An 18,615-nucleotide genomic window follows, 5' to 3' on the forward strand; every position below is an offset into this window, starting at 1 on the left:
ACCCAGACGAAAAAATATGCAGAGGATGCGGCGTGGCCAACCCGCCGCAAGAACACCAGTGTGAAGCAAGATGTCAGCTATGCGGGCAAGCTCACTTTACGGGAGACAGACGCTGCAAGGCAAAGTACAAGATGCCGTATTTGGTCCGGCGAAGACGCTGGGAGCGACGAAGAAGAGAAGAAGCGGAGGCCGAAACACCATACGGCGTCAACGACTACAACAAACGAGCTGGCAAAGCAACGAGCGAGAACACCCAGGGATCAGAAGGCCATCGCACAGAAGGCTCACCCCCGGGACCATACGAGGGGGACAGTCGGGAGCAGCCCGGTCGCAGACCAAGGTCGAGGACCCGGTCCAGAACCCGTTCGAGAACCCGATCGAGAACCCGATCGAGATCCAGGGCAACGTCAAGATTGCAATCCAGCCGAGGAGCGGTAGAAACTCAGGCACAGGTGAGCTTTGCAGACGCGGTCTCTGGCACTGCTGTTAAACCTACACGCGCGGGGTCCGCCTTAGAACAGGAAATAACACAGATCAGACAGTTGTTAGAGCAAATAAAGCGAGAAAACGCGACGCTAAGGGAAGAGGTAAAAATGCTTAAAGTAGAAAACGCTAAGCTTAAGAACCCAAAACACTCAGAGATGACCCATACCACGCCAACACCCATTAGGGCGTCGACACCTCTTCGAGCTCCGGCGACGCCCGTTCCCGCGTCGATGAGTGGAGAAACGCCACCGCATAAACGAAGGGCAAAGGAAAACGCCGATGAGCAAAGCGACTCTACACTCGGAGAAGTAAAAGGCATGTTTCAGGAAATGTTCGTAGGTTTAAAGCAGCAATTCATGCAGATGCGCGCGGACCTACAACAGCAGATAACGCAGATGCGAGATGAAATGTCTCAGAGGTTCGACACCCTCGAGGGTAGGGTAGGGCAGCTGGAAAACGTCTCGAAAGACGCCCGACCCGCAGGAGCGAGGCCGGTCAAGAGCAAGCCGTACAGCAGACCACCTGCGGCTGAGAACAGCTGCATAGAAAACTCGAGTAGCCAACATGGCGCCGCCTAATGAATACACGATTTGGCAGTGGAATTGTCGTGGGTTTCGTCGTAAGTGGGGTAACCTGCAGCAATTCGTAAAAACCAAGCAAGCACCAGATGTAATCGCCCTCCAGGAAACTGGGGGGACCACAAAATTATCAGGATACAAATCATATAGCACTTTAGCTGAAAAAGCAACAGTAACCACACTGATACATCGTAATATAACGGCTGTAGAACACGATACTGACGTACGCAACATAGACCACGTCCTACTAGAAATTCTCCCGTCTCGAAAAAAGGAGGGAAGCTTGTTTGTGCTGAACGTGTACAGTCCACCACGACAAAAGGTAAAGTTTGGCTCGCTTTTCCGCAAAGTGCTAAACGTAGCGGGCAGACAAGCACTGATCGTCGTGGGCGACTTTAACGCACCACACGCCGCCTGGGGTTACACCATCGAAAACGTTAAAGGCCGCAACCTGTGGAACGACGCGCAGCACGAGGAGCTCACGCTAATAACTAACCCACAAGACCCTACCAGAATGGGGAACAGCGTCAGTAGAGACACCACGCCGGACCTTACATTCATAAAGAATATATCCAACCCTCATTGGACCAACACTAACGTAAATCTAGGCAGCGATCACTACATTGTATGCACAATTTTACAAGCAGGTCCGCGTAAAAAGAAAGGTAGAAAAATAATGTTAACCGAGTGGGACACCTTTCGTAAGATAAGAGAGGACGATGCTACAGAGACCATCGAAGACATACAGAAGTGGACAGACACACTCCAGCGTAGCGTGCAGAAAGCCACCAAACATGTTCCCGAAGAGGCAGGAATGGAAGAAATGGACAACAAGCTCTTACACATGTGGGAGGCAAAACGCAGCCTGCAAGAGCGCTGGAAAGGTCAAAAGCACAACCGGCGTCTAAGAAAGAGAATCGTCGCGCTCGACAGAGACATAGAAGACTACGCAAATAGGCTGTCCCAGCAGCAGTGGGCAGGCATGTGCACTTTAATGAACAGGCAGTTCGGAATGTCCAAAACTTGGAACATTCTCCGAGGCCTCCTTGATCCAGAAGGCACGAAAACAACACAAAGACAAAACCTGCAATGGATACTACACAGCTACGCAGGTACAGAAGCAGAGCTCTTACGCGAGCTACGCCAGACATACGTAGGAGATGCCACAAAGGCACGACTCCCAGAGTACGAAGGGAAGGATAACGTCGACCTCGACGCCTCCATAACAGAGGCAGAGATTCGATACGAACTCGGACGACTCAATCCCAAGTCCGCCCCGGGTCCCGACGGTATAACAAATAAAACACTTCGCAACTTAGATGACGAATCCGTCACTGCTCTCACAAAGTACATAAACGAATGCTGGGAGAAGGGCGCCATACCCCAGCAATGGAAAACCGCCAAAATCATATTAATACCCAAGCCGGGCAAAAAGCCGCTCATGGGAAATCTCAGGCCCATTTCATTGACGTCCTGCATTGGAAAGCTCATGGAAAAAGTAATTTTAACGCGTCTCGTCAGATACATGGACGACAACGAGCTATACCCACACACCATGATCGGCTTTCGACCAAGACTCTCGACGCAAGACGTCATGTTGCAGCTAAAGAATCAAATCATAGACGCCGAAACGCACACCCTGGATACAAAAGCCATTCTGGGCCTTGACCTGCAGAAGGCATTTGATAACGTCACCCACGAGGCCATATTGCGCAACTTGCAAAACCTACACGTAGGTCGGAGAGTGTACGATTACATAAAAGATTTTCTCACCAACCGTAAAGCTACAATCATGGCCGGGGAAGCGGAATCCGAAGAATTCGTTCTAGGCAACAAGGGAACACCACAAGGTTCGGTGCTTTCCCCTTTCCTATTCAACGTGGCGATGCTTGGTTTACCCTCAGAGCTGGAACGCGTCGAAGGGCTTCAGCACAGTATCTATGCGGATGACATCACCCTATGGGTGACGGGCGGGAGCGACGGTCACATAGAAGAGATTTTACAACAAGCAGTAAATGCGGTAGAGCGATACGTGGAGAACAATGGCCTAAAATGCTCTCCTCAAAAATCGGAGTTATTACTCTACAGACCTACAAGCAGAGGTCGCAAGCGCATTCACGAACGACACAACATCACAATCTTAGCAGGAGGTTACCCAATACCTCAGGTACAACACATAAGAGTTCTGGGACTCCGAATATCCGAGAACGGACATAACGGGGAAGCAATAAAGTTCCTGGATAACAACACCCAACAAACCATTCGAATGATTAGAAGAATCGCCAACAAAAACTACGGCGTGAAAGAACATAACTTAGTGCAGCTCATCCAAGCCTTCGTCGTCAGCCGCATAGTGTATGTGACCCCATACCTCAAGTTGCAAGTGGCGGAAAAACAAAAGATAGAATGCATAATTAAAAAAGCATATAAGCAAGCCCTCGGATTACCGATCACCACGTCTAACGAAAAGTTCGAAGCGTTAGGAATGCATAACACGCTAGACGAACTTATTGAGGCTCATATGATAGCGCAATATGAACGACTCGCGCAAAGCAACACGGGAAGACACATCCTGCACAAACTTGCAATAACGTACGCTGGCCAAAGCGGCAATAAATACGATATCCCAAAAGAAACCAGAGAGCGCATCATAATACCTCCGTTACCCAGAAACATGCACCCCGAACATCACCGGGAGCGGAGGAATGCAAGAGCGAGAGCACTGCACAAGAAGTTTCAACATGACGCGGACGTGGTATATGTAGATGCAGCCGAATATACAGACGGTCGACACATGGCAATAGTCGCTTCAAATCAAGCGGGCCACCTGCTTGCTAGCGGCACCATTAAAACAGGAAATTCGGAAATCGCTGAAGAAACGGCCATAGCGCTGACGCTTGCGTCCACAAGGGCCAGCGTCGTAATCAGTGATTCTAAAACCGCGATTCATAACTTCGCTAACGGAAGGGTCTCGAAAGAGGCGTTAAGAATCTTAAATAACTTTCGCGGAGAGCGCGACGTTTATGTTATATGGACGCCCGCCCACTCCTCCCTCCCGGGCAATGAAACCGCACACACCCTAGCTCGAGAGTTAGCGAGCCGAGCAGGGGCAGGAATGACGCGGAGCCCGCGTGCGGAGAGAGACCGCATGTTCAGTTACAACGAAATTACCAAGCACTACAGATCAGGGAGGCAGCATTACCCGCCACCACACTCCTCATTAAATAAGCAGCAGGCGACAGCGTGGCGCCTATTACAAACAAACACGTTCCCAAACCCAATCGCTTATAATCATTGTTACCCGGACCTCTACTCAGACAGATGTAAACACTGCAATCAGCGGGCGGACCTCAAACACATTATCTGGGCTTGCCCCAACATCGTGAAGGGGCCAAACACATACATGAATACGGAGCAGTGGGAGACCGCGCTGCTAAGCTCAAGCATCGAGGACCAACTACAGGTCATCAGGCAAGCCGAAGATGCCGCTAGGGCCCAAGGACTCCTAGCTGCCATCTAAGGGAGGGGAGTCAACTCCTCTAACACTTGCCGTTTCAATAAAAGTTGTTTCTCTCTCTCTCTCACACCAGCTTCTCTGTCCAACGCATGGTAGTAGAGGTTACCCAGGCTATTCAAGCCTGGACAATCACCCAGTTTCAACCCAAGGCATCGCGTTCCCGCTCCTGCTCGGTGAGCAGTGAAAGTGCAGCTCCACGGCGTCGTCGTAAGGTGGCTACCACCACCCCGCCGTCGGACAATCCGGCCTCTGTGCCCCTCCCTGCCTCTGAGGATTCCGAGCGGGACATGGAGGGCCAAATATAAAACCTAAGACAATCCCGATGGCTACCAATCGTACGTCCCGTTCAAACATTTCGTCTAAATTCGAGATCATACAGTGGAACCCTGGAGGCTTCGGGAACAGGCGAAAGCGTTCACATCTTTCCCTTTTCCTCAGCTCACTTGACTCTCAGCCGGCCGTCTTGGCGCTCCAAGAATCTGGCCCTGCTCCATCCCTTTCCGGATGCTGCTCCTATGTAGGCGGCACCACCACATGTCTCCTCGTGCATAAAGCTTACACGGCGATACAGATTGACCTCGATCTGGATCTTCCTTACGACTACTGCATGATATCAGTGCTGTCTCAGCGGAGGGGCCAACCATCAATACATATCTTAAACGTGTACTGTCCCCCTCGCCTTGCGAGGGCTTCGTTTGCGCATCTCTTCCATCGGGCGCTGCGTATAGCGGCCCGACAACCACTGGTGATTGTCGGGGACTTTATTGCCCCCAGCCCTCACTGGGGCTACCACTACGAGAAGGCCCGGGGCAGAGAGCTCAAGGAGCTCATTTCCTCGCTGAGCCTGACGCTTCTTACCGATCCGGCACAACCCACACGTTCCGGCAACTCGGTCACGCGAGACACATGCCCCGACCTCTCCCTCACCCGTCACATCCGCGATGCTACATGGGAAAATTTAGGCGAAAACCTAGGCAGCGATCACTTTTTACTCCGCATTTCATTCACACCGCGGCAGAAAATGCGCCAACACTGGGGCCAAACCCGTCTCACCGATTGGACTCAGTTCAGAATGCAACCATTTCCCGCCGTCCTCTCCTCGACCGAATATGCAGCGTGGGCATCATACGCCCTCCATTTGAAACAAGCGAACACTCGCACCCTTGCAACCTCTAATTTGACTCCTGCAATCGATCCACACCTCCTACATCTTTGGCACGCTCGCCGCGGGCTCGTAAGGCGCTGGAAACGCAAGAAACTTAATCGGAAACTTCGCGCTCGCATTGAGGCGCTCACTGCAGAGGCGGCCGCATACTCTGCACAAGTTTCCGATGCTAACTGGACAGACACCTGTTCGAAGGCTGCAAACCAGATGAGCTCTAAGAGTGCGTGGCGACTCTTTAGAAGCCTTCTCGATCCCTCCACCACCAGGGGAGAAACGCAACGCCAGCTCCACCGTGCTCTGCATGCCTTTTAGGGCACTACGGATCAACTCGCACGAGAACTTTGTGACCGCTACATCTGCCGCACAATTGATCCCGCGGGCCCAGCATATACGTATTCCGGCGCCCCTAACAACGACCTAGACGCCCCATACACGCTTTCCGATTTACGATTTGCACTCACGAAAATGCGACGGGGCACGGCCCCTGGACGCGACGGAATCACAGTATCGCTCCTGGCAAATCTTCCTGACCAAGCACACCTCTCGCTACTCCACCTTATAAATTCAATATGGGACGGCTCTCCGCTGCCAACGGAATTGACCACATCGGTCGTGACATTCATACCCAAATCGGCCAAGTCCGTTAGTATCGAGGCACTGAGACCCATCTCACTTACGTCCTGTGCAGGCAAACTCATGGAAACCATGGTTCGCGAACGCCTTTCCGCCTACTTGGAGGCCAGGAGGACCTTTGCCGACACGATGTTTGGCTTTCGCCCGCATCTGTCGGCGCAGGACGTCCTGCTCCAGCTTCAACACGATATCATAGAGCCGACTACTATAGGCCATAACGATAAAGCCGTGCTCGCTCTCGATCTCCGCGGGGCTTTCGACAACGTCAAACACAGCACTATACTCACTAACCTGTCTACCACAAACTGCGGGCAGAAGACTTTTAACTACATTCGCGCCTTTCTATCACATCGCACCGCCTTCATTCGCCTTAATTCTACCGAACACGGCCCGTACTTATTAGGCACGCGGGGTACACCTCAAGGGGCAGTCCTGTCTCCTCTGCTTTTTAACCTGGCGATGATGAACCTCCCCTCTCTTCTAAGCGAAGTCGAGGGAATACAACACGCACTATATGCGGACGATATCACAATCTGAACCAACACCGGCTCCTTAGCGCAAATCGAAGAACGCCTGCAAAAGGCTGCCCTTCTGGTAGATACCTACGCTGGTTCATGTGGCCTGGAGTGCTCTCCCGCTAAATCGGCTCTTGTTTCAGTCTCTCCACTACCGCCGCCTAAAATTTTTCTTCCGTCCGGTCCCGTCCCGTCAGTGCAAAATATTCGGGTTCTTGGCCTTCACCTCACATCGTCCTTGGATCCAAAGGGCACAACAGCAGGCCTCAGACGCACCAGCGAGCAGGTGAGCCGCATGATACGGCGAGTGTCTATACCAAGCGCGGTGGCCTCCGCGCGTCTCAGTCCCTCCGATTGGTCCACGCGTTGTGACCAGTCGCGTCCTCTACGCCTTGCCTTACCTTCGCCTGCGTCGTCGATACGAGCACCAGCTGGACGTCCTTCTTCGTTCAGTATACAAACGCGCTCTGGACCTACCTATTGCGACTTCCAACAGCCGATTCGCGGCTCTGGGGGTACACAACACCTTTGCAGAGATGCGCGAAGCTCATCGCGTTAACCAAATCAATCGACTGTCGCAGACGCCTTCAGGGCGCCGTCTTCTACACAGACTTGGCCTTAACCCGATATCTGACAAAGACCCTCTGCAGCCGGTACCAGAGCTCTGGCGTCATAAGCTATGGGTGGAACCTCCACCCCGTAATATGAACCCCGACCTTCATCCTGGCCGTAGACTAGCACGCGCCGCGGCCCTTCATACGCGACACTCCGATCGTCCTGGTGTTTTCTACGTGGACGTCTTGGGTCCCTCCCCCTCGGGTCACTTCACGGCTGCCGGGATTACAGAGGGCAAACACGTCGATGGCCTCTCCTTTCGAGCAGACACAGTAACGCACGCTGAAGAGGTTGCCATAGCTTTGGTCGCCTCTCACCCTGCCTCACGCACCATCCTGACGGACTCGCGCTCGGCCTGTTCTCAGTACCTTCAGGGTTCCAGTGCCCCGCTGGCGGCTAGCCTACTACAGGCAGCCTCTTGGCGCTTTAACCCTCATCCCATTCATATAGTCTGGACCCCAGGCCACTCGGGCCTGCCCGGCAACGAGGCGGCAAATGCCGCTGCCCGCGCTTCTCCTGTCCGGGCCGTTGCCCCTTCATGTCCCGAGACGGAATCTGGCAATACCAACCTGACGCGCTTTCGCGAAATTTTGGCTTATTACCGGGCTTCGCGCCGCCTCTACGCGGACCCCGCACGTGGTTTGGAGAAAGCGGACGAACGACTGCTACGCCGCCTGCAGACTAACACCTTTATCAGTCCGGCGGTCGCCAGGCACTTTTTGCCGGAAATCAATGGCACCTGCTCGACCTGTCATGTCCTCGCCGACACATATCACATCGTAGCATCGTGCCCAGTTAATCCCGTCCCTTTCTCATCCCCTTTTCCTATTCGAACTAGAGAGGCTTGGGAGGAGCACCTGCTCGGCTGCTCTACCTTGGCTGCAAACGCTCCTTGGTGGAGCGCGCACGGGCAGCTTCCAGCTCCACTGGCGTCCCGGAATAGGGTCTTGCCACTCTAGCACGCCGATGGGCCACGTCGGCACTCTCTAGTAGACTTTTTCCGAAATAAATGTCTTTTACCACCACCATGTTCCGCGTGAAACTCACCGGCGTCAGCATTCTGCGACCGTGGTGACTTTGAGCACGGTGGAAGTGACACTTGAACGCGGTTGCTCTAACATTGGGGTTGCAATGCTGGGGGCGAGTATAACAAGCGAAACAGAAAAGGTGCATGACTAAGAAATCTTAGCGCCACAGAACGGAAACAAAAGAAAGAAACGTAGACAACACGAGCGCTAACTTCAAACCAAGTTTATTAGGAAACACACATGAATATATACGAACTCAAATCACAGAAATCTCACGCCTACTTTTTTACACATATATTGTTATACAACGTCATACAAAAACAAAAAATGTAATATCAGGAAATAAACAGGTAAACGCGCATGTGTAAATGGAACCAAGAAAACTTAGAAACACTTAACATCCCCCCGAAAAACCCTACAAACGAAAAATGTAACACCAACTGCGCATGCTTACCTCGGTGAAACTATGAAAACGTGCTCATTAGGAATGAAAATTCTTTATCGTGAAGGAGTACAGACGGATGACTCACGCACTTCTCGCCACGTTTTCGGATGAAGCAGGCCTCAACTAATTCTCGGGTTAACTGCTCTCTGTGACGGAATAGCACAGCTGTTTGATCGAACATTGGAGTACAGCCACACTGACGGCAATGTAATGCCAAGTGGGATGTCGGTGTGCCTTTCAAAGAGCTGTGGTGCTCGCGTAGACGGATATTGAGACACCGCCCAGATTGGCCCACGTAAACGTGTCCGCACGAAAAGGGCGTCTCGTATACCACCCCTTTTACACAAGACACGAAACGAATGCCATGTCTCATTGTGCACTTGCCTTTATTACCACTTTTTTTATTTTCACGGTGCTGCAGTCTCGGGCAAATATCCTTCAGTTTACTTTTGGCTGAAAACACCACGTTGACGCCAAAGCGTGCCGCCACTCTCTTAAACCGGTGGGACACTCCGTGAATATAAGGGATTACCGAGAAAGGTCTGCTCCCTTTGCATCTTTCCGTCGCCGCCAGCTTACCACCTGCTCTTATGGTTTTAAGCAACCTTTCACTAACAGCGGCTATAACAGCATCAGGGTACCCTGCCTGCTGCAACTTAACTGCTTGTTCACACATGCTTTGTCGAATCAGGTGCGGGCATGACTTTGAGATGGCAGACCGGATACAGGAGCTGGCTATTCCATTCTTTACAAGTCTGGAGTGACCAGACTGGTAGTCAAGTAAGCCCTTTTGAGACCTTGGTTTATATCGCCAGCATAAACCATCAGGGCTAAATGCTAACTGGAGGTCTAAATACTGCAATGCATCGTTCCGGGGTACCTCACATGTGAACGTCAAACCGTGCCCTTGCTCCCTGAACACCTTCATTACATCAATCATTTTTCTGATAAAAACACACCTGTCCACGAAAACCAAGTAATCATCAACATAACGAAACACTTTGATTGCCAGATCAACAAGACTACCCTGTATAGCCCTGTCCACCTTTGCCAAAAATATTGTGCTCAGAATAGGCGCGACACACGAACCGATACATACGCCAGATTTCTGAGCAAATACCTTCCCATTCCAAGTGACGAGTGTCGCTTCCAGGTAACACCTCAGTACCTCGAGGAACCCCTCAACTGACACACCTGAACGAGAGGTGAACTCAAATTCGTCCTCTTGATTCCCAATACACTCCTTTACACTCTGCAGAAGAGGGGCTTGCGGTAAGGAGTAGTAAAGATCCTCGATGTCGAGGCTAAATGCCCTTAAGCCTCCCGAGTCGTTGTTCCTAAGAAAATCTACGAGTATATCCGAACTAGCCACTTGAAAAGGGTCAGCCACAACCAGAGATTCAAGGTTCTTTTGAAGATATCGGGACACTATTTGAAGCCAAGTGTTCCTTTCAGAAACTATTGTACGGAAGGGAATGTCAGGCTTATGAGTCTTAGCGGTAAAGAAAACATCTAGAGTATCACCCATTTCTTTCTTTACCTTATTGACCAGTTTATCTAAACTTAGGCTTTTGAGCAGTTCCACTGCTTGCTTTTTTATCTTGGAAGGGTTGTGCGACACTTCGCGAAAATTCTTAGCAATAGCCACGCTTCCTTTCTCGGAAAACAAACCACGAGTCAGAACCACGAAGAACCCTTCCTTGTCGGACACTTCGTGGTTCTGACTCGTGGTTTGTATCATGTATCACCAACTCGCCCAATCAACCATTTTGCCATCTTCAAATAGTGTCCCGATATCTTCAAAAGAACCTTGAATCTCTGGTTGTGGCTGACCCTTTTCAAGTGGCTAGTTCGGATATACTCGTAGATTTTCTTAGGAACAACGACTCGGGAGGCTTAAGGGCATTTAGCCTCGACATCGAGGATCTTTACTACTCCTTACCGCAAGCCCCTCTTCTGCAGAGTGTAAAGGAGTGTATTGGGAATCAAGAGGACGAATTTGAGTTCACCTCTCGTTCAGGTGTGTCAGTTGAGGGGTTCCTCGAGGTACTGAGGTGTTACCTGGAAGCGACACTCGTCACTTGGAATGGGAAGGTATTTGCTCAGAAATCTGGCGTATGTATCGGTTCGTGTGTCGCGCCTATTCTGAGCACAATATTTTTGGCAAAGGTGGACAGGGCTATACAGGGTAGTCTTGTTGATCTGGCAATCAAAGTGTTTCGTTATGTTGATGATTACTTGGTTTTCGTGGACAGGTGTGTTTTTATCAGAAAAATGATTGATGTAATGAAGGTGTTCAGGGAGCAAGGGCACGGTTTGACGTTCACATGTGAGGTACCCCGGAACGATGCATTGCAGTATTTAGACCTCCAGTTAGCATTTAGCCCTGATGGTTTATGCTGGCGATATAAACCAAGGTCTCAAAAGGGCTTACTTGACTACCAGTCTGGTCACTCCAGACTTGTAAAGAATGGAATAGCCAGCTCCTGTATCCGGTCTGCCATCTCAAAGTCATGCCCGCACCTGATTCGACAAAGCATGTGTGAACAAGCAGTTAAGTTGCAGCAGGCAGGGTACCCTGATGCTGTTATAGCCGCTGTTAGTGAAAGGTTGCTTAAAACCATAAGAGCAGGTGGTAAGCTGGCGGCGACGGAAAGATGCAAAGGGAGCAGACCTTTCTCGGTAATCCCTTATATTCACGGAGTGTCCCACCGGTTTAAGAGAGTGGCGGCACGCTTTGGCGTCAACGTGGTGTTTTCAGCCAAAAGTAAACTGAAGGATATTTGCCCGAGACTGCAGCACCGTGAAAATAAAAAAAGTGGTAATAAAGGCAAGTGCACAATGAGACATGGCATTCGTTTCGTGTCTTGTGTAAAAGGGGTGGTATACGAGACGCCCTTTTCGTGCGGACACGTTTACGTGGGCCAATCTGGGCGGTGTCTCAATATCCGTCTACGCGAGCACCACAGCTCTTTGAAAGGCACACCGACATCCCACTTGGCATTACATTGCCGTCAGTGTGGCTGTACTCCAATGTTCGATCAAACAGCTGTGCTATTCCGTCACAGAGAGCAGTTAACCCGAGAATTAGTTGAGGCCTGCTTCATCCGAAAACGTGGCGAGAAGTGCGTGAGTCATCCGTCTGTACTCCTTCACGATAAAGAATTTTCATTCCTAATGAGCACGTTTTCATAGTTTCACCGAGGTAAGCATGCGCAGTTGGTGTTACATTTTTCGTTTGTAGGGTTTTTCGGGGGGATGTTAAGTGTTTCTAAGTTTTCTTGGTTCCATTTACACATGCGCGTTTACCTGTTTATTTCCTGATATTACATTTTTTGTTTTTGTATGACGTTGTATAACAATATATGTGTAAAAAAGTAGGCGTGAGATTTCTGTGATTTGAGTTCGTATATATTCATGTGTGTTTCCTAATAAACTTGGTTTGAAGTTAGCGCTCGTGTTGTCTACGTTTCTTTCTTTTGTTTCCGTTCTGTGGCGCTAAGATTTCTTAGTCATGCATCGTTACCAACCTGCCCAACTCGCCGCACTCATCAGAAAAGGTGTTTTAATACGCACACGCAGGTTGTTACTGTACACATAGCGAACACAAACTACGCATGTGCACATGGTCCTCATTGCGTCTTGCCGAGCATAAGAGTTTCGTTCATAGTCACAAGCAGGAGCACTGCCCAACCGTCACTGACCTACAGGCGTTCGTCGTCGTTCCGCTTCGTCATGGTGCCCAACGCAATTTCGCTCAACACGTCAAATGCCTCATCCGCGGAATCCGCCGCACGACGCATGGATATGCGTTCGCTCTACGCGCTGTTGAGGCCCCGCGGTGGACAAACTGTTTTGTAAACGTTGCTAGGAGTGCAGTAACTGCCTGGAAAACAGTGCGGAACCAATAACGCGGCGCAGAGCACGGATTTTGTTCGCCCCGGTTCAGCATGAGACCTGCGGAAGCACACATGCCGCCGCCAGCCGCGGCTGCTCGCTGCTAGACCAGCTACACTGCGCAACACGTAACCATATACCAACGCCGTCATTGTGCCCAGTGAATATGGCTGCCAAGATGTCATTTCCCCACACTTTTCACGTAGCACGCCGCCTGGGCATGCCCTCTCGTTTTCTTCCTTCCTCTGTGCAGGGTCTGTTTAAGGTTAGGCTTAAGCACTTGCACACCAATACCGAACATATGCAGATGCAAACAAAGAAATGATTTTATGGATTAAAAAGATCATACATAGCAGAAATAATATACAAAAGGAGGTTCCAAAGCTCTTGGCTGCAAGGGGACCTCCTGTGCTGGTTTAACAAAAAAAAATGAGTGAAGCAGAGCAACTTGGCAAACATAAAAAAATGAGTTTCAGAGAATCAACAACACCTGATAGCAAACTACTTAAACCAATGATGTACAAATTCAACAAAATACATGTGAGATGAAAAGCGAACGATACAAATCAGCTCAATACAAACTACAATGCAACAATAAAGTCCGAACACTATCATGCCATTACAATAAAATAGTCCTGAATCGAATACTGCTATACGAGATATCACATGTGATGATTTATAATGGGCAAATAAAAAAAAAGGTAAAAGTGTTGTGCCCCAAAGCGGCAACGATTTCCGACGAAAAATTATAAATGAATTTAGTATAATATATAACTAAAATGAGGCGTTTTAGAGCGGCACTCTCTTTTATCAATCAGGAGAGCGGTCACGACAAGTCAAGTGGTAATGGCGGAACCAGCCTGTGAATCCAGCCAACCAAACGTCGTCCTTTTCACAGACTGAGTGATACCCCCTGCCTATCCGAGTAGCACTCATCTTCTTCACTATACATAACAAATATAATGGGCAAAATAGTTCTGATTGAACAGCGTAAACTAGAAAATAACTCAAACGTTAGGTATATACGTAATAAGTGTTTCTTTTAAAACTACCAGTGCTCAGAGACATTCATGTCGCTTGGAATACAATTCCCGACGGAAATCGCTGTGAATATTCAAGGGAATCTGCCATAACCAGCTCTGACTTTTGCTATTGAGAAGTTATTATTTGATGCAAGTCGAGTGGTATTTTGATTCACGAGTTGTTCTTTGTTAAAAATTTTGATTTTCACCTTTCCTTGGTTGTCTCTTTCTGTGTGTCGTGTTTTGTGATACTCTCACGGTGCTTTTTATGTCAAAGCACCAACTCGTGCCTAACACTCAACTCTTATGTATGGCATGTTTCAGTGAAGAGAATGGTTTGTAAGGAATGTCATTCTAAAATAAAAAAAAAGTTTCTCAATGGTTCTAAAACGATGCTCTTGTAATCTTGTAATAGAGCAGATGCACTACATCGTGGCGACTGAAATGTGACAATGCGAATGGCCTGGTTTTGAAGATGTTGTAAAGGAGGCAGATGAGTGCTATAAGTATTACACCAGGACGCAATGCAGTAAGTGAAGTGACTGTTAATGAAGGCAGAGTAAAGCCAGGCATTTATACGGCAGTACGTACGCAACTTGAGAATTCTGATGCCATAGGCAGCTTCTTGCTTTAAGCGTGGTACAGGAAAAGTCTACTCTAAGTTTGAATCAAGAATCATTCCCTGAAAGCGACAATAACTGGGAGCTTTGATGGATTAATTATTCACCGTAATAAACAGAAATTCAACGACCGTTTTTCGATTTGGGTGAAATAGCGTAAAAAAACATTTAGAGGGGTTAATTTCTAATGAATTTTGATGAAAACAGCGAACTATGCTTTCAATATCGCTATTCAGCTTAGAAGTAAAGCAGCTAAAATTGTAGTGTCATCCAACACAAAAAACATCAAACAGGACATAGTATAATATATATATATATATATATATATATATATATATATATATATATATATATATATATATATATATATATATATATATCTGAATCTGAAGTTCGCACATGCGAACTTTCAGATTCGGCGTATATATATATATATATATATATATATATATATATATATATATATATATATATATATATATATATATATATATATATATAGCGACGTGATAATGACTATATGGTAACGAAATTTACTTGGCTGTGAACTCGGGAGCAAACAGGCGCTACAGATCCTGAGATGTGGTGCCCATCCACAAACGCCTATGATTGTCCGCCAAAACAGATGATTGCTGCTGAGATGTTGCCTATATATATACATACATACAAAGAGAGAGATATCCCACCTGATAGGTTTCAGTAAGTGTCTCCACTGATCTCATTACATTTCCTTCATCGCTCGGTATTCGCACATCCCGGAGGAATCCGAAGCCGTACAGCGGCACCCCCTGCTTCATTAGGATGTTTCGCACGCTGAATTTGAAGAATAGAGATTTCAGCGCCGTTTTTGTCGGTGCAAAGTTATTCTGAATTAAGTTGACGGTGAAGAGAAACGTGTACGCCGTTCCATTCGGCAGGAAATCATACGAGTCGGCTGCAGGAAATGAGATGAAAATAAACACATGGAAGGCGTGCGCGGTAACAGTACGTGTTAGAACTCTTCTTTTTGACGGGCTAAAATATATTCGAATAAGGTGGCATGTATAGTCAGCTTAGCAATGCACATGAAGGAGCTTTAGGGTCATGTTTTCCGAAGGTGAAACTTTTCGTTGTTGCAAAGCGCTTCAATATCGTTTACGTGTCTTTAAATAGCGGTCGCATAAAAATTTAGATGTGCAAGCGAACCAGGAAAAGAAAGGACCGAAGTGGGGCACCATTCCTGTATTTGCCCTTGTTGCTTTGTGCCTCCACATTTCCATAGGTCCACGGAGCGACTAGGCCCAGAACGCGTTTTAGTTGTCACAAATGGAACTCCTCTATACTTTGTGTCACATAGGCTAATATGATAAACAAGTTAGATTTGCTTGCTAACTGTTGTACGGTTTTTGCCTCCCTCGTACTATGCGGAACAAGCAAGACAACGCAACGTGCGGCTTTGGGTTGGCCCAGTGAACGTCAATCAATTATAGCACGCAGCTACACCAAATTGAGACATCCGCAGTGACAAGCTGAGCTCCACATCTTGCCAACAACAACAACAACAACAACAACAACAACAACAACAACAACAACAACAACAACAACAACAACAACAACAACAACAACAACAACAACAACAACAACAACAAACTCGTTTCATCACACTCATTGTGGGAATCGGTATAACACGAAAGCAAACCGCATCTACACAGGGGTCCTGGCACAAAACGCGTTTGTTTTAATACTAAGTGTTTCCGCTACTGTGAGGAGGCAAGCCAACGGCTGCGGCTGCGCCTTGTGTGGCAGCGGCTACAAATCTTTGCGGCACCCTTCTACTCTTCTGTGCACTTCGGTGCTCCTCCGATTTCTGTTATTCCTGCTCCGAGTGAACTAAACACGTCGGTCCCATCACATGGCTTCCATGTAATAAGACAGGTCTTTGCTATCTTTGCTATCGCTAACTCTTTTTCCCCATGCGAAATACTGAGTGGTGCAGGTTGCGGAGGTGAGCGACAGCAGGACGCTGGGACGCGAGTTTGTTTCACATGCGCTGCTTTTGCGCGATGCCCGCCGCTCTGATGGGCAGCGTTCTTCGTACTGAGGGGTGGAAGCGAGTTGCTCCCGGCGCGCGCCCCCGCTCCTCGACTCCGCCCCTGCCGTCACGTGCCACCCACGCCACTACTGCCCCATTGGTTAAACGCTATGCCGCGAGCGAATTTTTTCCAACTTGGGCGATGTTCGTTGCAGCGTCTTGTAGACGCTCTATAAACGTCTTCGCGACGGCTGCCGCTCCGCTCTTGGGGCGAAATCGCTCGCATGTGAAACACGCTTAGGGACGTTCTACGCAGCCCAGCCGCAACGCACGTGCCGGGACCCCTGCCGCACGCAAGCGGGGGACAAATAAGCCAATTGGAGCCGCTCTTTCACCCTTCACTTGGGTGCGGCAGGTGTGCCAGCACATGCACTGCGGCTGTGCGGCTAGCGCATGGAACGGCCCTTAATGACACGAGGTGAAGGGGCACTACAGTTGGCGGGAGGTGCCACCACCGAGTATCACGACGCTCGTGAAAGAGGCATCGGTGGTGGCGAAAGGGTCGGGGGCACCGAACAGTGCAATTTTACGCGTCAATATGCCCCCGGAAGCGATATAATTATCGGGTGCGGGGACACACCATGGCGTCACCATGCGGAGACAGCCTGAGATGTGCATGGTTAGATTGCTACGCCAGCCTTCTGGCGCACAGTCCAAAGCGCGCTTTCGCGTATCCATTCTTTATTAAAGATGATAGTCTTTCTTGAGGATCTTAAACGCAAAAATTTTGGTCTGTCTGTCAGTGTGTACACTTGTCTGTTTGTCCGCCCTTAACGATACCCCAAACGGCACTAAACCCCAAACGATACCCCAAACGGTCGACCCCATCCACAGCGCCCATCTATGTTGCTGAAGATTCAGCGTTTATATTTGTTTGATGGTCAAATAGGAGCAATTATTGCGCATATCTGAGGCACCATAACAACAAGTCAATACTCTGTATGTGTGCTTTTTTGCTAAAGAAGCGTACATGAGTCATTCTAAGGACCGTAGCATTTATCACGCTGCTCTGACAATGCAAAGCTTGCACGAAGAGGCAAGTGTGTCCAACGCTTTGCTTAAACGACACGGTGGTGGCACCTACCCCTCGCGTTGCGTTCTACACCTTATCGCCTCCAAGACAGGCACGCACGCCGCGCGCTTCGTTTTCCAATATAAATAACTGCCAGATAGCGCTCATGTTTCACATGTGACGTGACTTGATGCGTTCGTTCGTCTTCACTGCACCCTCGGGGCACTGTAATGCAGTGCATCCAGAACACCATTCACCGATTTTCTTGCAGAAAACATCAAATAAACGTTTTGTTCACTCTCTCCAGACGCAAGACTATTGTCTTTCTACGACTATTGCTGTGTAACATGATGATGTGAGGTCAATTTTATTCTTGTTTTGTAGTTGACTTCGTCGAAATCAGTAAAATGTTGTGGTGGTTTCTTCATAGACTCTACGAAATGCCAAATAACTGCTTTAAAAAATGCTGCTCATTTTTTTACTGCCTGACTGCCGGCGTTATCTGTTATATCCACCTGCATGAAAGCTTGGGGTCGAGCGAGCTGCTTTTATCAACTGTATCCAGTCATTCTGCGTCGAACTGAAGTATATGAATAAAGCATTAACGCATGCTTGTGGCAAAAAAAAACAACAACAACAACAACATATTTTTCTTCAATAAAATGCGTTATTACATTCCTTCTAGGTTAGCGTCTGAAAACGGGTCGTGGTTGACGCGACAAGCATGCGCAGGTTGTAAATATTCTTGTTTAGCATGCATAGCCCTATGAGGCACATAACAGGCAGATTCCCCACTTTTGGGAAGGAAGCCACATTTTTACAGCTGCATGCAGCAGCAACCTTTCTGTATATGATTGGAGGAAAACGTATACAGGCGAGCCTCACTCAGAGTTGTAGGTATAGGTAAACTTTCACATGATTTCACTTGCTGTGGTACAATCGTAATATTTATCTGTTACCCCCATTGCGCAAGCTTTTTGTACGGTTGTAACACAGCGTCCATTTGATCGC

The 18,615-nt window shown here is 48.6% G+C and overlaps 1 protein-coding gene across 1 annotated transcript in view; it reads right to left on the bottom strand.

Moving 5' to 3' along the window:
* LOC142772084 (uncharacterized) overlaps positions 1 to 18,615 on the bottom strand; it is a 47,199-nt gene that overhangs the window by 17,252 nt on the left and 11,332 nt on the right. The window contains exon 4 of the mRNA XM_075874205.1: positions 15,208 to 15,455. Coding sequence (XP_075730320.1) covers positions 15,208 to 15,455 — 248 coding nt within the window. The remainder of the gene's footprint in view (positions 1 to 15,207; positions 15,456 to 18,615) is intronic.

The sequence above is a fragment of the Rhipicephalus microplus genome, chromosome 9, assembly GCF_043290135.1.
Source record: "Rhipicephalus microplus isolate Deutch F79 chromosome 9, USDA_Rmic, whole genome shotgun sequence".
Classification (NCBI taxonomy): domain Eukaryota; kingdom Metazoa; phylum Arthropoda; class Arachnida; order Ixodida; family Ixodidae; genus Rhipicephalus; species Rhipicephalus microplus.